At 36.2% G+C, this 27274-nt stretch overlaps 2 protein-coding genes across 3 annotated transcripts; one reads left to right on the forward strand and one right to left on the reverse strand.

Annotated features, from left to right (window-relative positions):
* The first annotated feature begins 350 nt into the window (after positions 1-350).
* Positions 351-4303, forward strand: LOC105329439 (uncharacterized). The gene has a single exon (XM_011430689.4). The coding sequence runs from the start codon at positions 872-874 to the stop codon at positions 1832-1834; it is 963 nt and encodes a 320-aa protein (XP_011428991.3). The 5' UTR covers positions 351-871; the 3' UTR covers positions 1835-4303.
* An 11127-nt stretch (positions 4304-15430) lies between these two features.
* Positions 15431-26143, reverse strand: LOC105329440 (uncharacterized). Of its 2 annotated transcripts, XM_011430691.4 has the most exons (9): positions 24994-26143; positions 23761-23822; positions 22337-22681; positions 21941-22030; positions 21520-21677; positions 20434-21159; positions 19042-20325; positions 17375-18730; positions 15431-17166 (listed from the first exon to the last, which is right to left on the reverse strand). In XM_011430691.4, exons 3-9 carry the CDS (start codon positions 22602-22604, stop codon positions 16033-16035), a joined length of 5016 nt encoding a protein of 1671 aa, XP_011428993.4. In that variant the 5' UTR covers positions 22605-22681; positions 23761-23822; positions 24994-26143; the 3' UTR covers positions 15431-16032. The 2 variants fall into 2 exon arrangements, with proteins under 2 accessions (XP_011428993.4, XP_011428992.4); XM_011430690.4 differs by lacking the exon at positions 23761-23822 and having other exon boundaries at positions 24994-26142.
* Positions 26144-27274: the final 1131 nt, after the last annotated feature.

Consider the following 27274-nt stretch of genomic DNA (forward strand, 5'->3'; position numbering starts at 1 on the left):
TCGTAAAACTCGGAAGCAAAAAAGGAGGGAGTTGGAGGGGATGGGGGGGGGGGGTGAGAACAAACCCCACACACCGTGATAGGTATAGGGGATGGCTAAATGATATACAGACATGTGAGTGAAGAAAAGATAAAAGTTCCCCCTTGATGTTGGGGCGATATCTCCGGCCGGTGACTATTATCAGATTATGTTTATATTGAGGCATGCAGTATCTGCATCCCTTAGTTTTGACCTGGATTTTCCATCCAACAGGTCCAGGCATAGATATATATATAATTCACACAGTGTAAGCAAGGGGATGGTAAGATATGCAAATATGGGGGCATAAAAGTGGAGAGGGTCCCCCCGTAATCTCACTTGAATCTCGTGATGGGGGGACTAATGACTCCATCCACCAATCGCCGCTGATATTAATAGGTCGCTACATTTACCACTTATGATTCGTGTAATAACGAGTAGTGATAAGACAATTATTTTTCTTTTCATTCATAAGACATTGTACGTTAAGTCGCCTCGTATACATTTACAAACCGGCAGGCCACAGAAGTGTCTCGTTCGCCTTGACGTATTATAGCGAGCCCAACAGGTATATACATCATTATTCAAGCAAACGACAATATTATTTATACTGCACCACGTGGAGTGAATGAGAGAGAAAATAGACAGAAAAAAATCTACCTACAACATTTACAGACGACACACATAGACTAGTAGAAGAAACTTAAATGCATTGATTGGTGACGGCGGAAAAAATAAAATTGATAGCGTCTTTGCCCATGTACTGACATCGAACAACTTCGTTACTGGACGGATAGACAGAAGAAGGGACACGCACCACATTGATCCGGAGTGAGGTAATATATTCGCGGCCATGGAAGATTTCCTTCCGCTGTGCTCTAGCTTGGAGAGGGAGCAGTTCACGTTACAGCGACTCAACTCATCCGGTGAGGAGGCGGAAGTAACGTACGACGGATGCCGGAGCAGCAGTCCATCTTCCTCAGTTTGGAGTTTAGATAGCATGGACGACGAAGTGTACTTGGAATACTTGTTCTCTCAGGGACTCGCGGACAGTATAGAAAAGCCCGACCCGGTGAGTCCAGAAATCGTCACCAAATGTAGCCCCAAAGTCTCTTCCTTCTGTGATTCGTACTGTAGCCAGTTTTTTAACATTGACCAATCGCTGTCGCCAGCGTCGTCGTGTGGTGACCGTTCCGGTAGGGACGACGTTTTCGAAGAGGAATCTTCTAGTCCCGAGTCGCCGGACAGTGAATTCGTTGTACTGGGAGTTGGACTGGAAAGTTTAATGCATAATTACTGTGCAAAGCCCACCAACGAAAACAATGTAAGTGAATATAAGATAGATTTACCTAAAAATACTCAGTTTGTGGCTTACTCTAAAGGCCATCACGTTAGTATCACTAGGCAACCGCTGTCTCACTCGTCTGCTAACTCGCTACTTTCGCATACTAGTCTCCTCAATACCATTGCCTCAGCAGGCGCTGTTTCGAAACCAACGATTCCAAGAGCAACAAACGCATCCGGAACCAAAGACCCCAAAAACGACGAGAAAATATACCACTGTACCTATAATGGATGCAACAAAGTTTACAGCAAGAGCTCTCATTTGAAAGCTCACTTGCGGCGACATACGGGTGAGAAACCATTCTCCTGCACTTGGCCCGGCTGCGGATGGAGGTTTTCACGCTCGGATGAACTTGCACGGCATAAACGATCGCATTCAGGAATTAAACCGTATCAGTGCAAAATTTGTGAGAAAAAGTTTTCGAGGTCCGACCATCTTTCGAAGCATTTAAAAGTTCATAGAAAACGATAATTTTTATGTGACCTATATATAAATATTGAAATCCGGTATCCTGCCAAAACTTTATACATATAGCAATTTAACAAAGATAACAGCGTGTGTTCGAAGAAAAATACTTAAACAATATGGTGCTATAAAATGAAAACTTGGAAGCAAGGAAAGAATAAAATGAAATCCAGATAGATAAAAAGTAGTGTGTATGTGTTATATCAACCGAAACTCATGAATATTGCATTTTGTGCTTGTTGGGAGTCTAAGATTCATCATTCTTCGTCTTGGCTGCCTTCGATTTGCTGAAAAATATATGAAGTAAACATACTCGATAAAAATGGTAGAGAATAGAATGGCGTGACCAAGTTTGATCGATGATGGAACTCGACGAGATATTCAGAAGCCTGAGTTCAGAACTATCCTCTTATAAAGCATTAATCAATAGGGAGAGCCTTAAATGTAGAAAACTGTCTCGAGCCGTCATATTACGCATGCTTTCATGTAAAACAAAATCGACTTCATTCAATAACACTGTTGCTATCAGTTGGTACGGATCTCAAGGTTTTTTTCTCTGATGGTTTTTCAGAATGCATTCCACCGAAATTCTTTGTAAGTCGATAATCTGTGCTGAGCACCAGATGTAAAAGGTTGTACTTTCATTTTTATTCCCTTCGTGTCAAAAAATAACCCCCCCCCCCCATCCAGTTCATTTATTTCATCACATAGGTAATTGTTTTCAGTTAAATCTCATCAGTAAAGTCATGTATGTCCTTTTGTTTTGCATATGGTAGTGTATTCGAAGAAGAAAAAAAAGCTCTAAAAGCACATTGTGATAGTGTAGATTGTCCCATTGTTTAGTGCGTGTCACAGCCCCAGGCAAGAATTCATATATTTGAAACATTTAGTTATGTTGATTATTCCGAAAACAACAACGCTATCAGAACCATTCATTATCTGTCCATGCATAGCTAGAATTTATTTTATACACAGTGTCAAAAAAGTCCCCCTAGTCCAATTAATTGAAATTCTTTTTCTTTTCCTTTTGTATATGACAACGTGAGAAAGGTTTTTCTGGCTGTATAGGTGAATGAATATAAGTGCTCATTTGTATTTTTTATGTGTTCTTATTTCTTATTCCATTGTGAAGAGAGAGAGAGAGAGAGAGAGAGAGAGAGAGAGAGAGAGAGAGAGAGAGAGAGAGAGAGAGACGTAAGTGGTGCGTATAAAAGTCTATGCATAAATTCATCTTTTTATTTAATTCTCATTTTATTTTGGTCATATACTTGCCGGGAGATGTTGCAAAATATTTATTGACTTGTTAGATAATATTAATGTTGACAGTGCAATATGCTACATAACATGAAGCATGTCTCTCTACAATTAAGTAGGTTTATGGGAGAGATGAGAGATCGAGAGAAAAAGAGAGAAAGAATCTTAAATGCAGACTGAATCATATTGCATTACTAATCGGCTGGGCTGGTTTCCGCCGAATCATTTTACCTACTCAAAGCTGAACAAAGTAATTTATTAGAGTTTGTCCCTACCATGCCATGTTGAAACAACACGATGGAACTCACAAGTTAATTTCTCGTTTTTTAAGTTCTTAAATTACACCATGCAAACAATTGCATATACCTTTTTGAGTTGTTGATTTTTTGTCTCTTAAAAAGGTGTTAACGTTACCTAAGGGAAAACCCATGCGACAGGTTGTTTTGACCTCCTTATAATTTGTCTTATTAAGCCCAACATGTGACTAGGTGTGATGCACACGTCTGAGTCTGTGTATGTTGAATTAACATGAATGGAGTACCAAGTGCCCCTTCACCTTGTTTGACACCAGAGGTCATGTATAAACGTGTATCATTTTTCTATATGAATACAACATTCCTAAACAGGTATAGCAAGTTTTTTTTAACTTGTGCAACATCGGAATAGGTCGATTTTTATAGTATTACGAAATCCACAACGGATTTTTCCCCTACACGTACTTTTAAAAACCAGACTAAAAGGTTCCATTTTTGCATCAAGAAAGAACAACGTTGCGAATTTGAAACATGGCATGGCTCTCTGGAATGCTAAACAATTTACATTAAATTACTTAATTTGCATAAAGTCATATAAATTAGATTTCTTAATGAAACAAAAATTGTTTTATTGCGTTGAGCGCAACTCTCTGATTCGACTTTAATTACTTTCATTGATTCATTACATGTGTTGGATATATTGTTATTGATGATGTATGATTTGAATGGGATATTTTTGTTCAGTGTGTACATGTGTTGTAAGTTTAATAGTCTATGCACTCTATTTCCAATTACATCACAAGTCTTATTTTACAATTAATTCATGTTATATATTGCTGTATGTATACATGTGTAATTTTAGTGGTGCTAAACATGTTTAAAAACTCGTGATTGTTAGATTAATGAATTGATCAATGTTAACTTAGTATTTACACCAATGAAATCTTAAACATGATTTTACAAATTGTATTGGGTTTCTTTTTTTCTAAACCTATATGCACTCAAAATGATATAATGGTCAACATTTTTCAGCCGGCTGAAATATAAATAATTATATTCTCTCTCTCTCTCTCTCTCTCTCTCTCTCTCTCTCTCTCTCTCTCTCTCATATAACATTTTCACTACATGTAATCGAATGGGGTAGCCCCTTTCTTGTCGCTAGTTGACGTGTCTAAAGCGAGATGATATTTGATAATGTTGATAAAACATATACTAAAACATGTTCTGAACATACACATTTCCCTACAATTAAATCAATATTTGAACTACTGCCAGCCGGGTATGATTGAGAAATCATATTTCATATTTATCTAATGCACTTGTTATAGTTAACCAGGATAGTATCTAGCCCATTTTTCTAAGTTGATGCAATCACGCGGCCAGCTCAAGATCTACATGTGAAACATATCAAATCATGGGTTACAAGGACAGGATAGATCTTATAACTTATTTACATATGCATTCATATATACCGGTATCATCCAGCGAAGCTACAGATGTAAAACTAAGTATTATTGACACATTCGCACCAGTTGACGAAATAAGCAGGCATTATTGCTGAAGATATAGCCAACGACATTAAGGCCATTTACATGCAAATCCTACTTATTTAGAGCTAGAGTCGAGCGCAAAATAACTAGTGAGGAGGTTAAGTATCTTAGACGGCATTTCCAGCTTCTACGTATACCCACCAGTCCTTATACTTTACTTGGATTATGCATGGCATGCGTAACAAATAACATTCGTTCACAGTAGATAATCTCTCTCTCTCTCTCTCTCTCTCTCTCTCTCTCTTTCTCTCTCTCTCTCTCTCTCTCTCTCTCTCTCTCTCTCTCTCTCTCTCTCTCTCAATGCATTATAATGCATTTTTATTGTGTGCTGGGATATAGGATGGAAAAATAAATGGTTTGTAATCGAAACACAGATTGCTATTCAAATGTTTTAATGGGTTTTTTCTCACATAGATCAGATTTTTACTTGTTATCTATATCGCGCGATATCAAAATCATAACGACGTAATAATAAGTATATCGTCCTCTCTCTGGTTACCCATTGACATCCTTAACAAACTGTACTCCATACATGACACATATATATCGTACACATACATGTACAATCTGTACGTGTACATGTAGGTCAGCAGAAACAGACACGTCAACGCACAAACACTTATATCCAGATATTTACATGAAAATATTCACTATCATGCGTGTATATATACGCCATATCGCGTTTTTTTCTTTTGTGGATACATGTACGTTATTACAATTATTGCTGCATTCTCGTTTCAAAATATTTCGACGTGAAATGGCCTGCTTCGGGCAAAATATGACTGTATAATCTTTTTAATAAAAGAAACGTCTACTAGAGGATCATATAATGTGAAATAACGAACACTCGTTTTGGTAGTTGCATAGGAGGGTCAGGGTCGGTAGGGGAGTGGACTGGGGTGTTATATAGTTCACTAACCAACAAGTTTTTCTCGATACAATGTAAGGCTAGCAAAAGGAAGTTAATTAACTTGATATAACTTTCCTGTTCAACACGTTAGAATATGTCACTTCTAAGGAAATATTTTCCTTCTAAGTTTATAATCTACAATATTGAAGGCTATGTATGACCTTTCTTAAAAATTCAAATGATTCACCCGTTTCTAGACACAATGTCAAGGAAGTTATAAAAATGTTCCTGTTGGCCTTTTATTTCTTCTTTCCTTTCTGAACAAGTCAATATAAAAAGGAAATAGATGAAAACATCCGCAACGTCAACTTAAATCATCAAATACAATGACTATTTAAAATCGTCAATCTTACAATAACCAGGATCAACCATGAATCAAATGCGCCCCACCCTCACCGACCTCACCTCTATGGGGTCTTCTGTGACAGGTACTTGCTATGTTAGTCCTGTTTTCAGCAATGCATCGATCGCCTGAGAGACGCTTTCTTTGCTATTGTACTTATGTCCCCCCCCCCACACCCCCCAAAAAATCAGATCATATATTGTAAAATCCTAAAAACTATCAATCTCGCTTACCTTAATAAACTATAAATTATAATAAATTATCGTTTCATTACAAATTCTATAATTATATCGTAAAAGCAATGCACATATGTGAAGCATATAATTCGAGTAGGCTACAGACCGGGGACTTTTCAATTTGAGTTGGACCTGAGCTTGGGTCATTGGTTATCTGGTCGCTATCTCTCGAAAAATGTGGACCCCGCGTTACACCGACAGACCACAGGTACTCGACTGTTGGACCAACGCCTAAGTGATAACGCGCCAAAATAAATAGTACAGGTTTACATTGAGGTCTGCATGTACTGTCGGCGAGCCCGCAGATGTACACATGTATAAACATCGTCATGATCAAATATGTTGGTATTTTGTTTATCATTAAACTGGTTCAGAAAAAATCAATCTCTAATGGGATAATTTTTGTTACTTTGCACATTCAAGGTCCATAGGAGCATGCATTCTCATCGAAACCCTTTACCCTATAAATTTACAAATTCATCAAATTACTTTTTTTTTTTAAAAGTATTTAAATAAGTAAAAAGATCGTAAATACAGGAGTTCCAGTTCCATTGTATATTAAGGGGAATGGAGTGAGTACACATTGCATTTATAGGTTATAGAAAGAGTGAAAGAAAGAAAGAACCGGACTGTCATATCAAATAAATATACATGTACATGAAGTAGCAACTCCATTGAACATTGTAATCATGCATGTAGCATCGTATTTGAAAGTGTGTTTGTTGGGGGGGGGGGGGGGGGGGGGAGAAAGAATTAAAGAAATCACTTGAAATAAAAAATTTATTTTGACCCTGTGATTTATGTAACTTTTTAAAAGCTATAAATTTAGAGATGCTATAACTTAGTGCGTCAACTTTGAAACGGTCAATTAAATGTCACCGTATTGTACACATCAATAATTATACATCAGAAAAAAAAGTATAATCTGTTAAGATTTTCTATATGTATTACGATAATAAGAAAGAATTGTTTATTTAATTGTCTCAATCACTTTGAATTGTGTACTTGAGGTCAGGTCATACCTTTTACTGATAAAAAGAGAAAACAAAATTTGTGGGGAGACTAATCAAAAACCTTATCAAGATCTAAACGATACAACAATAATTTCAACATTTTCTACCTTCGAATGATAAGTTCATTTTGTAGTGATATTAAAGTCCACTTCGGGCGATACGATGCATATGTATCTTATCGCTCAACCGCAGTTCTCTTCCTTTAATGGGATCTTTTCAGGTCAAAGTTCAGGCCGTCTCGTCACAGATGCGTGACGTCACACTCCATCATGGCCACCGGCAGCTTGACATTTTTAGGCGACACCTGGACATATAATATCAATTAACATAATGTAGGACAAATATCAAAATATGCTGTATCATAATTTTTACGAGGGTTTCGACTGGTGTGGTATATTATATGCTTGTCATCCATTAAGGTATATATGCGAGATACCGGTATAAAATGCCCCCTTCTCTATCTTGCATGCAGAGGTCATGACGTTTTTAAAGAAATACAATTGCAAAGTGATGCAAAGTTGTTGTTTAGTTGAAATATTTAGAGTAAAACAAAATTTGTCAAATTTTAGCTTCTTCTCGGAAAAGCACATCGATCTGGGAATTTTTGAAGAGTTTATTATAGAAATATACCGCAACACTTGTTTTAATTTTCAAAATGATAATTTATTTATCAATAGTTTTGAACAGTTCTTTTTAATGACGATTGCTTTTATTTCTATAGGTTAAAAATTTTACATGAACATTTTGACATTAAGATATACCGTAAAAGTCAAGGTAAAAATACCAAAGGTACAGATTACAAATCTCCTCATTCAGTAATGGCGGTTTTATGGAGGTCATTAAGTGCGTTGTCATGTCGTCGACTTCCTATCATCCCTGGAGCCAAACTAATGCAGCTCTCCATTAACATATATACACACGGACAGTAAATTAAGGACTACGGATATCTTATGAACTTTCCCTTCTTTATATCTGTTTATTTTAGTAAAAATACATATAGTTTAAGTGCTATATTATATGTGGAACAAGCTGAGCTTCCAATTAAACTTATATCCTCACTCTCCTCCGGAAATCTAGAAGCTTTTCCTATATGAAAGTATTTTAACTTCAAAATATAATACCGAGCGCAGCGAGAGGCGGGCGAAGCCCGCCTCGCGAAGCGAGGATTAATGGTAACACGTATATATAAGAAAATCAGTGAAAAATGAAAGTTGAATCAGGGGTACTAAGGCCAAAAAAATTTTCTTCCAGCCCTGGGCGCCGCCATATTGGCAACCATTTTCTTTTTAAACAGTTAGTTCTATCATTGATTGACTGGTACTTATCGATGTTTATTGCCCCTAAACTCGATTAAATAAGTTCCAGTGTTTCAATAGAAGGTAATTTGAATTAAAAGAAATTAAAAAGGAAACCAGATAAGTTTCAAAAGTGCTTCAATCAAGAAACACGACTTGTTCTATGTATGTCTTATCAAATTATCAGATGGAAAATAAAAACATTAACATCAAGAAACTAATCTTTTAGATTCTGAATAAAGTATTCAATTTTATTACATTGACATTCATATGAATTAAATTGATGAACAATGAAAGAAGAAATAAAAAAAAATTGGAATCACGTAATTCTCTTCGGCTATTTCCGAAGACAAAACGTGAACGTTTTACGTCTGAGATATGACGTCATAATGTAAACTGAGCACGCGACGTTTAGTTTCACTTTGACGAATGATTTGAGTAGGCAACCATGCAGGCGGATCCTACTGTGCGCGTTTTAAAATTAAATAGATTTTATCACACAAAAATCAAACTGCATTGTGTTAAATCTGCGCTCGGTCCAACGGTCACACCGTTTACATATTACTTTTCATGTACTTGCAACGGAGTAAGAAGTTTCATTACACACAAAAAGAACAAGCGCTAACTAATTAACGGAAAGGTGCTTGAAAGTCATGTTTTTTAACGTACAATCGTTTGAAATTATTTGTGTCAAACATGTCGGAAATGACTGTTAAAAATAGTTTATCATTCTGCATTTTACAACAGCGTGATATGTGAAGCAAAGTTTAAGATGTAAGGCAAAGTTTAAAATACTAAAAGCAATTATATATTTGCAATATGCAATTCGGTATCACACATAATAACATGGTAATAAATATATAATCCGCCGACGTATCATAATACTTTAGTATTCAAACCTATGTTAGGTGTTATCTTAATATACAAAATAATATGCATTAAATATTAAAACTGTTTAGGTTTTCTAGAGTAAAATGGCTCATTAGAATACCAGAATAACATCGCGTTGAATATGCTGAGTTGCAAATGTATTCTTGTGCAACGTAACATTTAAGATACTAGTACATGTATATATATACACTGTAGTACTATAATTAATATGTAAACGGTGTGACCGTTTGGACCGAGCGCAGATTTACCACAGTGCAGTTTGATTTTTGTAGAATAAAATTTATTTGAAACGCACACAGTAGGATTCGCCTGGTTGCCTACTCAGATCATTAGCCAAAGTTTTACTAAACGTCGCGTGCTCAGTCTACATTGTGACGTCATATTTCAGACGTAAAACGTTCAAGTTTTGTCTTCGGAAATAGCCGAAGAGAGAAACGTTATTCCGAGCTATTTTTTATTTCTTCTTTCATTGTTTATCAATTTAATTCATATGAATGCCGCTGTAATAAAATTAAATACTTTATTCGGTATCTAAAAGATCAGTTCCTTGACCTTAATGTTTTGATTTTCCATCTGATAATTTGATAAGACAAACATAGAACATGTCGTGTTTTTTTATTGAAGCACTATTGAAAATTATCTGGTTTCCTTTTTAATATCTTTTAATTCGAATTACCTTCTATTGAAACACTGGAACTTATTTAATCGAGTTTAGGGGCAACAAACATCGATAAGTACTGATCAATCAATGATCGAACTAACTTTTTAAAAACAAAATGGCTGCCAAGATGGCGGCGCCCAGGGCTGGAAGAAACTTTTTTTGGCCTTAGTACCCCTGATTCAACTTTCATTTTTCACTGATTTTCTTATATATACGTGTTACCATTAATCCTCGCTTCGCGAGGCGGGCTTCGCCCGCCTCTCGCTGCGCTCGGTATAATTATACTTTATGATGGATTTAATCGAGCACGACCGTATTTTATCACCTCATAATATTCAAAGACTGGTTCCTAACTAGTTAATTCTATACTGTATAATTTTCAGCTGTTGTACCGTTAGATATTGAAATGATCATTAATGACCTGTATTGGACCATACATTACAAAGTCGATTCGTGGTGTTATCACAAAGACACTGGAAAATGTAAACATTAAAGAAGAAACACAGCATTTAATATCGTCTCTTTATCCAGACGTTTCAGATAAAATTTATGCAGAGAAACAAGACTATAAAACTACCATTAATATTGAACAACAAAAACAGAAAATAATTGAACCACATTTTTATTGATATACTTTAAAATTTCAAAGCAGGAGCCTGCGATAGACTACTTATTATGTGTGCACACTGTATAATGTATTGGTGTCAGAAGGGTCTCAAGGAAGTAAGACCAACTAATATATGTCTTTTTTTCATCCATCAAGATCAGCAACTGCAAAAAAAGGAAACATTCAAAGATTCTTCCCGATTTTTTTTCCAAAGGTGAACATTTCTGGCAGAGCGGAACATTGTGTATACGTATAAAGTTTCAAATGAAAAATATTTCAGAAGGATATGGTAATATGTTTGAAGTCAAAGTTATAACTTTGAATACAATGATATGATATGCAAACAATAATATAAATTATATATTTCAAAAACTTTTTTTAATCATCTCGGTAAATTTCAGCTGGGTTTGAAAACAAGTACTAAAACAATCGAGCTTTTATGTTTTATTGTCTTTATTTGTTTGTTTGATATATTTTTTTTTTGGTTTTAGAAATGGCCAATCTAATTAAAATTAAATGTTAGATAGATGCAAGTAAGCGAGCGGATCTCACATCGAATTTTAATTAGATTGAGAAACGGTTAAAACAAAAATGTCTAAAAGATACCTAAAGAAAGAGTGACACCATACATCTAAACATTTGACAAAACCAGATTTCCCAATGATATCATAGATCAACATCACAGCGGTGCAAAGTGCGGATACAGTTAGCCGCCGCGCTTATAAACTTTAACCCAAGGTTTGGTCGTCTGTTAACAGGAACACTTCACTGTAGATTAAATATGCCAAAATAATACATCAAATGTAAGCATAGAATGACGTATGTGGTGTTCTTTGTTAATCTTGTTCTTTCTTGGAAAATTAAGTTATTACAATATTTGGGCGAAAGGAATTGACCTTTCAATTCCAGAAACGCAAAAAATACTGATATTAAAACATTTACCAATATAGAAATCTATGGTGAACTTTGATTTTTTTTATAAATGCGATAATAAGTCTTATATGCTGAGTAATTTAAAACATTCAAACAAAGACGCAAATTTTCCACGTAATGATATTTTACATGCGTTTTCGAGATACAAACCATAGACCCATGCCATGATGATGATTTTAAACGAGGTCTATGTAAGGAGGAGAATCTATAGCTTATATGGTATACTATATACGTATGCATAAATTAGGCCACAATTGATCGAATTAGAATGTTGACCTACATTTACCCACCCCTAAAAACTCTCTCTCAACCAATAACTGCGAACGTGAATTAGCATCATTTATCCGCAGAATAAACGGCTCTATCTTTATTCTACTTTATTTTTATCGGAACTTCGTTAAGATTTATTCTGATAAAGACAAAAGACAATGGATCTTAATCACATGTCTGATTATTACTAGAATTAGAAAATTAATGTATAATGTGTTCGACACCTTCATGCCTGTTTTATCTGCCGTGTAAACACGTCCATATAGTTCACAAGGCCAATGTACCGTGTATGTTAATGAGAGAGAGAGAGAGAGAGAGAGAGAGAGAGAGAGAGAGAGAGAGAGAGAGAGAGAGAGAGAGAGAGAGAGAGAGAGAGAGAGACCCCAACTGAAGATCAATCAGCTGATTCACAAAAACCAAACTGAAATATCCAATTGCATCTTCTATAGTGTGTGAACAAATTTGATTTGAAAAAATCCAAAGCATTGGACAATCCCCGGTACCATGCATAAAAATAATGAGAAATAACCCAATTATTTTTCATTTTAAAAAATAAAATGAACTGACATTATGTACCCATGTGCGGACAAAAAAACTTTTCGGGGGAGGGTTCCGAAAAATATTGAAGTTTTCCGGGGGGAAGGGGGTTCGAGGCATATTTCAGGATTTTTACTTATGTACGCATATTAAAGAAATTCAGCACCCGTCTCCATTTCAGATCCGTGAAAGTCATCACAGATAAAAGGTAGAATAGAGTTGCTGAAAACAGTCTTTTTAGGGGGGGAGGGGGGGGGGGGCTGGAAAAATAAACGAAAAAAAATTTATATAAATAATATTGACCTAGTACTTTTGAAAGGCCAAATATAATTCCAAACGGTATATATACAAGCTAAACCTTCAAAATAATGTATTTTCAGTTAGGATATATTCATTATATTGTAATTTTGCCAGGTCAGAAGGGTCCTGCAATAGTTAACCGTCTATGTATTACATGCCTATCTACCTGAATGTATATACATGCTGATAACAATCTTCATAGTACTAAGTCATAATGATTTGTAAGCATCCGTAAGTACACAGATATATAGATCTTGATAATATTCAAATGACTGTCATAAACACACGAGCTTACAGATTATCTTGCCACAATGTCTCTGGATTGACACACTGTTCGGTGATTAGCATTTAAACGGTGGGGGAGACATCTCGGGTACGACCTCGATGCACGTAGGGAGCCGGTCAGAGCAAATTCGGGTAAACAGAGACATTGACCTTGGACGTGTATATTGTAAATAATAATAAGGTAGCTAATATATTCTAGAAGGTAGATATTCGATCGTATAACGGGCCATTGAGGGGAATCTACCGGGATTTGTATGGTACCGGTCGATGAGATGGTATTTTAATGAGATTTTTGGCCCTTTTTTGCAAGATAGATCGTATGTATTATATAGTTTACTAGTAAGTTTAGCACGATCAGACTATATAGGAAACGAAATGGGACGATAGTAAAGAAAGACACGCGCTTTGTTTTATTTGCAACCTGCATAACAATATGCAAAATATGACCATGCACGTGCATTTGTTTTTGCAGATAAACTTAAAAACAATTCATACCGTATGATTGATCTAATGTCAGGGAAGAAGTCCCAGTTTTCGTAACCAAGTCAGAGATTCAAAAATGATGCATTACCGAGGAAAAGTGCGAAAATTTCAATCATCCTGCATATATTAAATCTTTTACGCCATATGCAAGAATGAAATTCACATATAAGCTTTGCCCTGCTGAAATCCGGGAAAAATCCCCGGAAAAAAACATATCGCAATAACACTTATGGTGGGTAACAGCTGCTTTGACTGGCTATCTTATTATAATTGTATGAACAGATTCCCGTCGATGATTTTTCGTACGCGAGCTCCCAGATAGCATGCTAATATTGCCCCACCGTTGGACCAGTGTATAATCATTCATATTGGTCAAATGCCGAAAAATGTAATTTTGCTTATCGGCGCAACATTGCACCAATAAGTTGGCGTTACGTTGGCCCATTGTCTGTAAAATGATAATTTTGCTCATCGGCGCAATTATGTTGGAACAGCGTATTAATGCCAGCAGTGATCAATTTGATGTTGACCCAACGTTGGTACAACGTGTGCATCCCAAGGATAGATAAACTATGTTGGTCCAACAATGTCATCGCGCCAACAGTAATATTTACGCCGTTGATCCGATATTGGTTCAATGGTTCAGTGGTTCAATGCCAACTGCGATATATATCAGACTATACAACCGTATGCCACCATCGGGCCGATCTGGTCAAGTGTTATGCAATAATAGGTATGTTACTCGCTAAAATCGCGAAAAATTATCAACTATGTATATAAATTTTATCATAAAACAAGATAACGGTAACCAAGAACACTTAGTAGCTCGCTCACTTGCGACAGCTATCCTTTTTTTAAATATCACATGTCCTCAATTGTGGCTACATTTAATTGAATGCGCGGATTTAGGTAGAGGAATCGGGTGGATCCACCCCCCTCCCTGAAGAAATCCATAAATATTTTTATTTTTTTAAAATGAAATGTACATAGTCGAAAATATGCCCCTCCCCCCCCCCTCCCTCAGCGAACATTAGATGCCCCCACGTCCAGAACAAAACATTCTTGATCTGCGCATAAATGGGGATATAAGTTCATGTTTCTAATCAAACAAATATGTTGACATATGTGCATCAAAAACAAATGTGCCTATTAACATAATTTCACCCATCGACATTCTATGTACCATACTAACCTCGGAAGAGAATTTCTGATATCGTATCTTTCCTGTTCAAAGTACAGCTGTACAATTTTGTATGTGTACAATGACTATACATGTATACAGACAGGTTGACAGACAACACTATAACTGGTTAAAGACTCTGTCTTAAACTGACACGACATAATCAAAATGTATGGTAGCAGTTACAAAGGAATTCGAAACTTTGCATACATTTGCCAAGACGCATGCTTTTTTAATAAAAGAAAATTAACATCATTTATAATATGAAAATATTCAAAAAACTATTCCGAGTCCCAAAACAGTGTTTCGTCATAAGATTTTCTCTAAACAGCTGAACCAAATGTCAGACCAAAGAAAAGATACCCAGTATTCGACATTGAAGTAACGTACACGAACACACACGGTTTTTAAGGCGCCCATTGCCGATCGATTGACTAGAGAAGGGTTGAAGAGTTCTGCCCCTTATTTGGTCGCATATCTGATAAGAAAATTTTAAATAAAGCCCCCCCCCCCCCCCCCCCGAAATAATAATTTATAGGGTAAGTACCTTTATTTAATATATCAATGTACAGTTAATTTCCAATTCGTATGAAATTCATGTTTTCATGTTTTTATATATTGTTTATTTGTTAATTAGGTACATCATACAAACCAACTAAAAACCATTCTCAAAAACATTCGTCACTTAGTCTTCCGTGGATCAGGTTACTTTGATAAAAATGCATTTGTATTATGTATTTATATAATTAATAATTGATAAGACACATACACGCTTAAAGTCTCTATGGATTCTTTTGTTGGTGATATTTAGAATAAACAAACAACCTTTTTACCTTTTTAAATGTTTAAATAATGATACAGGAACAATATAACAATGTTTTTAAGCAGCATAAGGATAGATTACATAGCGATAATCTGATCAAATAATTAACGCATTATCACTTTTTCTGATCAATATCTTTGGTAAAAATATCCATTCTAGAAAAAAACAAAAATCATCAAAACTTTATAACAGTACTCGTTACAAGCAATTATATATACACATTTAATAGTTTTAAAAAAAGCAGCACATTGTTTTTGAAAACGTAAACAAATGATTTTAAGACACGCATGAGTATTACAATATATAAGACTTTAGTAATTAGAAACTATGCATGTTAAACTGTAAATGTTTTCTTAAATAACTCAAACAAATATTTTCTTTAATAACTTAAACTTGTATCGAACGAGGATATAAACCTAGGATTGGATTTGACGGAGTATTTATTGGACGACCTGGAAGATGTCGGCAGCGTGTACGGTCTCTCAAACATAAAGTCTGTGTCCACTTTGTACCCGCCATTTTCCATCCCTGAGCGTTTGACGTCATACTTCAAACGTGAAATACGATGCAGTTTTGGCAAAAATACTATCAATGTCATAAGCGTTGCGCACGTCAGAATGCCAACGCAGACGATCACTTCCGCCCAAAAGCGCGGCAAAACAATTAGGCAGACGACCCATGCCACCCAAATAGGAATGCACAACCACGAATACACCATAATGAATTTGGCCTCGCCCATGTTTTTGGTTTCATTTCGTACAAAAATAGAATATATTGCACAGAGCAAGATAAGAAACATGACAAATACTAAATACTTAACAAATTCTATTCTATCAAATACGCATGCGTACTCCAGTTTATTCACATCATTCAGTCTTGTACGCATAAATCCTAATTGTTGGTCTTCGATGTACCAGAAATGAATTCCCATTGAAATCTGAACACCCGTAATAAATAGCACCGTAAGGAATTGATTTATATTAGACAATTCGCCACCCAGACCAATCAGTTTGTATGATCTAAGCGACATGATCTTGACCAACAAAGTTGCAAACGACAGGGAATAGGCGAAGCCTGGGATGAAGAATCTGGTAGAGCAGACGACATTGCTAGGAGTGAAAACAAAGGGTAGAACAGATAAAAACAAAAATATAATGGATACAAGGAGCAGGATACCGAGCCCTACGTAGCGTTTGGCAAGGAGTCCCGCAAAGACTTTCTGTAAAACGAAAATCACAAAACAAAATGCAACGAATGCTCCCCCAATACTGATGATGAGCACAATGATCGTCCACAAGTCTTTGTTTAGCATCGATGATGATTTAAAGAATTTCAACTCCATGTTTGCAAATGGATCTTCCGTACTCTCAAACGTGCTGTTGGTTTCATCCTCTAATCCAATACAGCGACAGTTGCTATAACAACGAGACTCCTGCATATGGAATTTTCGGCCATTTGTATCGTATATGTTGTAAGGATCGAAGTGTAGGATTCCGTCAGAATAATTACCCATCTGGAAAGAAAATAAAAATCCGTATGTACATAAAATCATATTTTATACATCACACATGTAATTATAACATATTGCTTAACTCTCTGTATCAGTGATAAACTATATATTCATATATTGCTACACTCTAGATACTAAATAGGTAATAAAACATTTTCTCTTGCTATTCCTTTGTTTTAGAAACAGAATGGTTAAACAATCGTATACTTACATCTACTAACGTTCCTCCATTGAAGTTCTTCACCACAAACGCCCAAGATTCCACATCACGCGGTGGGAAATTGATGTGGATGTTATTCAGATACGTAAATGATATATTGTTGAAATTTTCCTTTTGAAGTTGTACTTTTTCATTCGCAAGTTGTTGACATACTCCGTAATAGTTTGAACAACTTTTCTCAAATCGGTTGTGGAAGGCATGGAGCATAACGTCAACACCAAATACAATGTTAGAAGCCAACTGAAGATCGACGCCTGATGAACAAGATGGAGAAATGCAACTAGATAGAGCTTTTTCGAACTCAGTTTTCCACGGATTTCGACTGAAGATTGTAGATGGACCCTCGGAAAATGCTTTCACCAAATCGGTGTTGATTTTTCCTGAACGTTCTATAGCAAGAATACGAACATTATTTGGAACGACAATGTCTGAAACATCAGCCCATAACGGTCCAATTTCACCAATGATAAAAGAGTTATCTGTGGGAGATGCAATGAGGGATTTGAAGAAGATCTCGATTTCCTTGATATTTGCGAATATCACAGTCATTGATAAGGTCGACAACCTCTCAACCTTGTACTGTGCGATGGAAGAAACCCCGTGTACACAAATGTTGTAATTTCTACTTTGCCAAAGAAATTCGTCCACCACAGAATCGAACACAGAACTGTTAGATCGAGCAATATTAATGTAGGACCATTGCGTTTTATTGAGAATTTCGAAAATGGTTCGTATTCCAGCTTTTGAGTAAGTGGAGTAAAATCTAGATGTTATATCATTATTTACAGCCGAAGTTTCATGATTAATGGCGAAAGACGATTTGTTATATTTTTGTAGAGTGTCTTGAATTTGATTTGAGATGCTCATAGAATCAGTGCTCATATACATAGTCACCAACTGAGGCCCAGCAACCATGTGTTTGTCCTTGTAATTTGCTTGGCACGTTTCAAAGTTCATTAAGGTTTGTGCCGCCATGTTGCCGTCTGAACACGTATCAAGAAGGAGGCTGCCTAAGTTAACTCCAGGCAGAAGATACGGATATTTCTCTTTTGCTGACGCAAGCGCGAACAAGAAAGCATCAACCATTGTATCAGCTCGCACATCTGTATTCAGAGCGTCGCAAAAGGACGACTGGCTTTTATGAACTGGAAACAAACCAGCAATGACTATGTCACCCGACTGATACAGGTTCTCAACTGTCGCGGCACTTGGTGACGAACATCCATGACATTCTGGGCACCAATCATGGCATTGATGGACGGCAGTATATGACACGAAATCCGGGTTGTAAGTTATGACGTTATTAGCACTGACTGACACTACTCCATCCTCGCTTATAGACCCAACCTGTTAATAAAATAAGTGAAGATATGTACTTGTCGTTAACAAAATCTAAATGGGTTGTAAACATTCAAAAAGAGTGATCATTGCAGCGTTTTCCTGCATGACAATGCCGCGGGACTTGCAAACACAGGTGTTTATCATTTGTTCTATCATCTAACAGTCCATTAAATAGTTAATAATAAAATTTTCAGATATCAATTACTCTATATCAAATAGAAGATGTATATACCATATACAATTTTTTTGAGTGCAAAACGTTACGAGTCTAACTGATAACATAAAACTTTCAACTAAGCAATGCCATTTTAGTTTACCTTCACCGCTGTTCCGGAAATAGAGTTCCCTTGATAAATGTACACATCTTTCTTTGTCATCAGCTCCCTGTAAGAATTCCAACTATCTCCAGTCGCTGTCAGAAACTTGGAGAGGTCCACGCGATTTGTCATGTTGTTACACTTTCCCGTCTGACTGGGACAACTTGCTCTATAGTACCTATCTAGAAGAGACGTCACGACTTCTACAGCTTTTCGCAAGTCAGATATCAATGGTTTTGGCAATGTATCATTTGCTAACGTTGGGTAGGATGAACAAATGTCTGGATAAATCATTTCTTGGTGCGTATTTATGCTGCACTTGTATCGGTGTTCATGAACAGATTTCAAGATAATGTCTGTATAGTTTGAATCTGGTTTCAGATTTTGCACTATAGATACCACATCATCCACGGAAGAGGTTGAACTTGAAATGAAGATGGTGCCCGGATATGTAATGATATTACGATTCCATGGAAAAGTGATCAGGTTGACTCCACTGAAAGCATTGTTAATAGTGGAGAATAAGGTCTTTAAAAACAAAGTGTCTTTGGCATTTGTTAGCAACAAGAAAGCACCCCCGCTTGATTTCGTTAAACTCTTTTGTAGTTTTATTGCTATATCTGTTGCATTGTTTTCAACTGCTATTTTATTTGGGACACATATATCGTGCCCAGTCTTTTTGAGGTACGTTTCAAAGTCTGTAATCAGAGTCTCTCCAGGTGAAAACACAACGTGAACGTATGTCCATCTCAATGACTTAAGTAATTCAACAGCTGCATGAACGAACTGGGAACTGTCCGGGTCACCAAACGATACCCCTATAGAAGACACAGTGAACCGCTGTCCCGAAGAAAATGGTTTAGGAGTTAAAAGTTCATCATCATCTATGAGTTCAATATCTGCTGTAATATTTTCATTTCTCGTTGGGTCTCCTTGACAGGAGTCAAAAGCAACGCCACCCAGCTTGATATGCTTTAACATGTTTGGAAACTGTCCTGCAAAGTTTGAAACTTCATGCTTGAAAACTTCTGTCAAAATTACTCCTTCAGTTTTCCAATCGTCACAAGATTTTCCTAGTAAAGACTTCTGGGTAAGTGGGAGCTGAAGTCTAACTATCATATCTCCCTCAACCAGACGGGTTTCAGGTTTTGTTAGAGGTGGGGAAGGTGTTGTACAGTTGCCACATTGGTTCTTCGGACAGGCGTCATGGGGAAGGCTCTTCACTCGACTCCATGTAAGAGTATTTCTAATACTTATTTCATTTCCATAAACCTCTGCAACAGTCTGTAAAAAATGGTACCAAAGATATCTTAACATCTTAAATCAGCTTTCAACTTATTTGAAAAAAAGAGTGCAGAACTAACTGTCTTTCTGAACGCTACATGTACTTACAATATATCCACGGTTAATGTACGACGTCATTTCTCCACCAACATCTTTCATCAGTTGGTACATCCCAGTGAAAGGGGTTATATCCTCAGACAAGCCATCGTGAACCGCTCGAAATGTGTTTCTCCCTAAACAATGAAACAAATCTAAACTCGAGCAGTTGTTCGAATCAAAGTGTTTCAAAAGATTTTGCGCATTTGTCAGAGCAGATATTGCTGCTTCAATGTCCCTCCCCATAAATCGGGATGGAAGAAAAGTTGCCATTGTTTGTCCATTGCAAGTCCCACCACTTGCATCTTGAATACAGTTAAACTTATTTCTGTAGGATTCAATGAATGTAGAGTTGTCTGAAAAATCCTCAATTTTATCTTTCACAAACTTAACTAGATTTGTTGATGTATTCAGGTGTTCCAGGTATAAGAATTTGTCCGTGAAATTTGAAGTCAGGTCTTCCCAATGATCCGACGTTAATAAAACAAAACTGTTTGCAAAAGATGTAGAGGAAATTATATCGTCATAGCTGTCGTCTGCTGACACAAACAATATCACGTGACTTGGAAAATCATCATATTCTTTGTCCTTGTCATGGATGAAAACAGATGATATGCAAAGAGAATAGGGAGCAGCCATCTTAAGAAATAGATCACGTGATGCTATGGCTGACGGATGCTGTGAGGAAATCAGAGCCAAGTTGTTCCATTTCAACTCCATCACAATCGTCAGAATATCCTAAAAATAGCAATTAAGAATAAATGGAAGATTTTTGTTTTAGTGCCAGAATGCAATTGAAACAGCATTCAACATGTAATTATTACTATAAATTAAAAACTATATATCTAGAACCATTTTAACAAGACCTTGGACTTTCAGTAGGATGTAACCATCTATTCCTTGCGTCAAAACAAGTTAAAATGAGCTGATGTCAAGCGAAATAAACACGATTGCGTAGTCTTAACTCAAAAGCAAGACAAATCTTGTTAATTTCAAAGAGACAAGGCCTAGTCACAATGCTGTTTAACACAATTAACTACCCAAAGCCCAAGCTCTTGTTAAAATGGTTCTAAGTCACAATTTGATTTGTCGACTTACCCAAACTCTCCAAGGAGACACAGTGCTTATATCTATTGATCGGTCCCCTTGGGTAGAAACGTAAGCTGTTTGGTTGATGTTGATGTGAAGGATCCCAAAAGGCTGCAGGAACTGAGAGATACGTGATTGCAAGGCAGGGTGTCCGTACGATATCACACCTACAGGTAGAAAAACAAATTAGTTAAAAAAACTCACTAACATACACTCATTGTACGTACATTTTTATTGTATACGGTTTTCAAACTCCTAACAAAAGTTTTTGTTTCTGTTAAAGAGCGAACTGTATAGGAACATAGTCTCCATCATAGCGATATAAAATTTTTGTATGAAATGATGTTTCCGATTTGACGTAAAACAACAATTAGTCAACCATGCAATTGGTGGTGTCTCTTCACAGTAAACGTGAAGCTTTTGTACTCACTCGATATGTTTCTACTTTGTGAGCTTAGTAGGGACCCCAGGATAACCAGCGTTCTTCTGACGTCACCACAGGTATCGTAAATCACCAACCCTGTACACAAATCAGTTCATTAATAATATAATAAATTTGTCGTTGCACAAAATTGCATTGCATGAATAATCAATGGAAAAATCTAGTATACTTCATTGAATAATTTTAAAGTGTACATGTCATGATGCAAGCAAAAATTGCACATACTAGATCAGATCGATTATTCCAATAACAAGGGAACTTTTTTAATTCTTATATTTCTATATTGGACCGACTTCTAAAATTCCACGATAGAATGAGCAAGGTGACTCGATCTAGAGAAAGAGGAAACCGCAATTGCACCAAGGGAAGTGCGTCATTACAAACCTGGAATAGGACTTATCCCTTTTTTGACCATATCCTGGTGGAACCATTCCAGAGCAAAAGTCATTTCTGCTGTTCTTGGCGAGAATTCTATGCACATTTCGTTTTCTGTGAATCTGTGAATGTCCAATAAGCCTACCACCCCGGGGTCGCCACCAGCACTGTACACTGGCGTCACGACTTCCGCTTCCGCCCGTTTCCTTGACAACAGCACCACGCTAAAAATGACGGATAACTGAAGAAACATGGTGAAGTGGATGGTGGTTTCCATCAATGTGTACACTGGGGACAGACACGGCTTCTGGTAGGAATAATGTCACGTCATTGTCGTAATCTCAAGAACTGCGCCTGATGAAAACAAGACACAATTAATGAGAACTGAAATAGACCGGATAACGGTAGCCTTCTAAAAATAGATTGAGTAATAAAGATAAAAAAAAAATATTAATTTAACTTCAGCCTTAAGCAATCCTTCTTATATCAGGTTATATAGCAAATCATAGGGTAAACACAAACGACATAGTGAGGATATCCATGACAACGCTTTCGTAAGAAACAACCCGTGTACATATGTGTCAAGTTCCTGGAAATGTAGTGTGAATATACCTGAAGCTTGATGTACATACGTTTCACATGATGTTTTTATTTCTGACGCGATACACGTAACGTTATGAATATACAGATGGGGATTTACATATACATGGAGTTCCAATACATGCGGTCTCAATAAGCTGCCTTAGTTTCACTGTGTAATGTATTGTATCTGTGAATTATCCGTGTTATTGGTTTCCGATAGGGCATCATGATGTAAAAGGAAGGAGCACTGAAATATTTTTCTTAAAAAAGTTAAGTCGGCGAAGTCTGGGAAGCAAAATTCGCAAATCATGATAACATGTATGTACGCATCTGATGATGAAATACATTCTGATTATATAAAATGCACTGAAAAGCATTTATAAAGAAGACAGTTGATGTACATTTGTAGTAATGTTAACAAGAATTAAGTCTCTATAATGAACAACATGTAAGTAAACGTATACTCATAATAAAATCGGCAAACGCCGATGTATGTATGCTTTAAATACAATGTTTACATCTCTCAGAGTTTCAAAATATCTGTTATTTAAAGACGATTGCTAAAGTGGCCTTGGTACATAATTGTGGGTAACAGGAATTTCGGTAATTATACAGGGGTGTTGTCAGTTCATCTCTGACACAGACCAGCAAATTCTTACAAAGGATTAAAATAGAGATCTCTATTTCTGCATATGTTAACGACTGATAATCGTTGCGTGTGCGTTGGTCCTTCAGATACACATTTTTTAAAGTATAGATTAAGGGTCGGTCTCTGGTAGAAACCATATGATGACTAAGCACATCTACTATATTGTTGACACAATAATTAATGGTATGGTCCAAAGAAATACCTTAATGATAAGTTCTTTGCCCCCTTTCGAATGAGTGCGGGGTGGAATTTGGGTTCTATCACCTTTCAGACAGGATAAATATATACGGAATTTAAAAAAAACAACAGGTAAACAAATCAGTTATACACCGTTCAGCTTCTACGTTTCGTAAAAACGTTATAATTAAAGAAAATCTCACATGAAAATGATTTAATACTCCAAAGTCAAATAGACCGTTTTCCTAATTAAGTTTGCATCAAATAAAGCACCTGCTCCGAATTCAATTTTAAAAGTTGATAAAAAGTCGAAAGCAAGTGTTGGTGCAAAAATTCTACAGATCAAAGCTAACAATTGCGTACAACTTCAGTGAATTTTAAATCAAAATTTAACTGGAATGAAATAAAATACGACCTGAAATAAAGATCAAAAAGTGCTACACGGCGTACTACATGTATTACACACAAATTTGAATAAAATTCAAATGAATTCTAAAAGTTGTCAATTTATAGAAAATACCGATGCTCTAAAAAATGCAAAAGTTATTCATGTACGAAAGTCAACACCCGAATGACTTTTAAAGTGCTCAGCTGTATGCAAACCGATGGATATTGCTATCTGTGATAGAACTAGGTGGAGAGAGTGGCGAAATTCCAAGGCGTAGAACTGCATTTATAAACTACAATATGAAACTGTGTTGGTTGGCCAGAGATGAGTGCAAGAATTCTATCTCTCTATAACACAACATGTACTGGTATATATACCCCTCGGGTCCCAAACAATAAATATGAGCTGGAGATAGTATACGGAGGGTGTATGTGCAGTGTAGGGTAGGGCGGGGTCATATATACAATTGAGATCACATCGATAAGGGAAGAGAGAGGTTTCTGTTCAGTCATTGCTGTGACTCCATTTATATTTTTATACAAAGCATTGTACTGGATGTTTTGTCGTCGTGCTACATGTTTGTGTAATTTGCATCATTTTCAACACTGAGCATTGAGAGAGAGAGAGAGAGAGAGAGAGAGAGAGAGAGAGAGAGAGAGAGAGAGAATCAGCTGAGGTTAACTTCAGGTAGCCGGTATGCTGTCATGCATTCCATATACATGTTACACTGACACTGACATTTATACATATATACAAGGTACTAGTGTCACCTGCAACGTTTAGAGTGACAAATCCATCAAACATGCCCCCCCCCCCTGCCCCCCCCCCCCCCCCATTTTAACCGTTACATCGATCAAAAAAAAATCTTACCTTTCAGACTTGTCCGCCATTTAATGCCATATCCTCTGGTCTTTTTAATTAATATTCATATTCCGTTATTACATTATATACTATACACACACTTTCTCTTTCCTCTATAAATAAATTCACGGGTGGTCGATCGGTGCTCGGGTGTGGACGGGTTGACGATATATCACAGCGGTGACCCGTCTGACTGGTTTTCAATGCCCAATGTTTTCTGTAAGCATTAAAAGTCTGTCCTAATCCGGGAACTTCAATCTCCAGAATACACACGGTCGAGGTTGATTTAATTACACGATGAAGTCATTCCGTGAATATATTGGTTGAGAGATCGGTAGTTCCACGAATAAATCGATTATTAAACAGTAAAAAGAGCCGTTTATCTATTTACTCTTTTAATTATTATTACACCGTGTAAAAGTACATTAATATTCGATTTCTTTCAGACTGTCACGAGACTAATTTCATTGCAGCGCTAGCTAGATTTGCAACTCTTGAACAATGCTCGCCAAAAACAACACACAACTGTGAAAACCATTATTATCTGTGGGTAATTTCCTCTTTGGATTATTACGATAATACTCAGCCAACAGTTGTCATATAACCGCCTGCTTCGTTTTATCCTCCAAGGATGTGGTACTTCAACTCATTGTGCTTCTGCGAGTTCAAAACACAACCACTAAACATTTATAGCTTCACGACTAACGAAACTCATCTTCATCATCAACACTTGTTGATGTACATATCTTATTTATATATACCCACTATACACAACTCATAGAGTACTTGGCAAGTACATGTAATTTAAACACTTGGTTTTTAGCAATGTAAGTCTCCGCTCTATGCCTAATTTAACTTGTAAATGAGAAAATCCCATTGTTGTTCCAGCCTTTTTTCTCTCTCTCAAGTAAATTACACAGAAATTAACTCCATTGGGAACACACTCAATCCAATTTTCCCAAATGTAATGAAAAAAAAAATAGCAGCTTGTCTCTCAAGACTACTGTTTTTAAGCAATTGTTTTTGGTTTTATGTTCCCCCTTCGTACACTTTGGGGGGTTACTGGGGGCGCAATTTTAGTGAAAACCACGAAGAAAAGTTGACAAAAGATGCATTGTCTGTAGGAGATTCAGTTTTATCTAAGGACATGCTGGAGACATTTTTCTCTGCCCAGGGATCGTAAATCGCGTGGACCGTGTCACGAACCGCATCCTTGTGTATGTTACACGAGGCTAGCGGTCATTTATTCTGTTTTTGACAGATTTCACTGTTTCCATATCTCCATCCATTACACTTAGTAGTATATATTACCCTCTCAGCTAAATAAATAATTCGCATGCTGGTGACATAATTTGTTTTTATAACACGCTCATGTACATACATCTACAGTTTACTAAACTCCATAGCTAATGAGGAAATAAGTGTTTTAAAACTGATAATAAATTCCCTTCTCCATTAATTAACCGCCCATGTCGTGAATTTTCTTCTAAGAATTATTACTCCCTTGTCATTTTCTCTACCAACGTTGAAAGGAATAAAGGCATGAAAAGACTTAGTTAACATATAATTTCCAAAATTGTGAATATATGGTTACTAGTTCATTGCCGGGTTTAAACGTTTAATTAGCATTATCGATGTTTACTGTGTGGATCAATAAAATAACTGACACAAAGACTACACAAGTTTAATGTATGCCACTTTTTAAAAAATCAAAAACTAATAAAAGAAAAGAGAACAGAAATTTTGAATAAAAATATCTATTCTTAAAATTGAATATATAACTTTTTGGAAAAAGACCAAGCTTTATAAAACATAACTTTGTATCAAATAATCCACTATATTATATTTACATTCACTGTTTATTTTCTCCTGTAAATAAAGCATTTTTATTGTTTAAATGAAATCAAAGACGAAGTAATCTACATATATAATGGATCCGTTTTGAACTAAGTTAATTATAAAATTATGTAAACCCACACTAAAGAGGTGCATGTAGGACTTGTTTGTTATGATTCTCGTGACCATTGACGTGTTTTTTTAAATTTTATTTCATAAACCCATTTCTTTATTGATCAAATAATATAGTTATAATTATGTATCAATTTTCCGTAGCTTTAATAAAGAATTAGTGCCCATGTCCCATGCACGAATATTTTTTCAACTGGTTATCAAGTTTTACTGGTAAACCGATGTCCGCTGGACATGAGATCTAATTTAATGTTCATCATGTTACACTTTTACCACACAAAATATTAAATCAGACAAGAGTTACAGTTTTAAGAAAACGTAC

Source organism: Magallana gigas, chromosome 4 (assembly GCF_963853765.1).
Source record: "Magallana gigas chromosome 4, xbMagGiga1.1, whole genome shotgun sequence".
NCBI classification, from domain to species: domain Eukaryota; kingdom Metazoa; phylum Mollusca; class Bivalvia; order Ostreida; family Ostreidae; genus Magallana; species Magallana gigas.

What these genes read in the sequence shown, in the direction of transcription:
- LOC105329439 (XM_011430689.4), top strand. Translation starts at nt 872, where the DNA reads ATGGAAGATTTCCTTCCGCTGTGCTCTAGCTTGGAGAGGGAGCAGTTC.
- LOC105329440 (XM_011430691.4), bottom strand. Translation starts at nt 22,604, where the DNA reads ATGGAAACCACCATCCACTTCACCATGTTTCTTCAGTTATCCGTCATT. An exon ending in ACAAAGTAGAAACATATCGA is followed by an intron (nt 21,678 to 21,940) that starts GTGAGTACAAAA and finishes TTCTACCTGTAG; the next exon opens with GTGTGATATCGTACGGACAC. An exon ending in ACATTAACCGTGGATATATT is followed by an intron (nt 20,326 to 20,433) that starts GTAAGTACATGT and finishes CATTTTTTACAG; the next exon opens with ACTGTTGCAGAGGTTTATGG.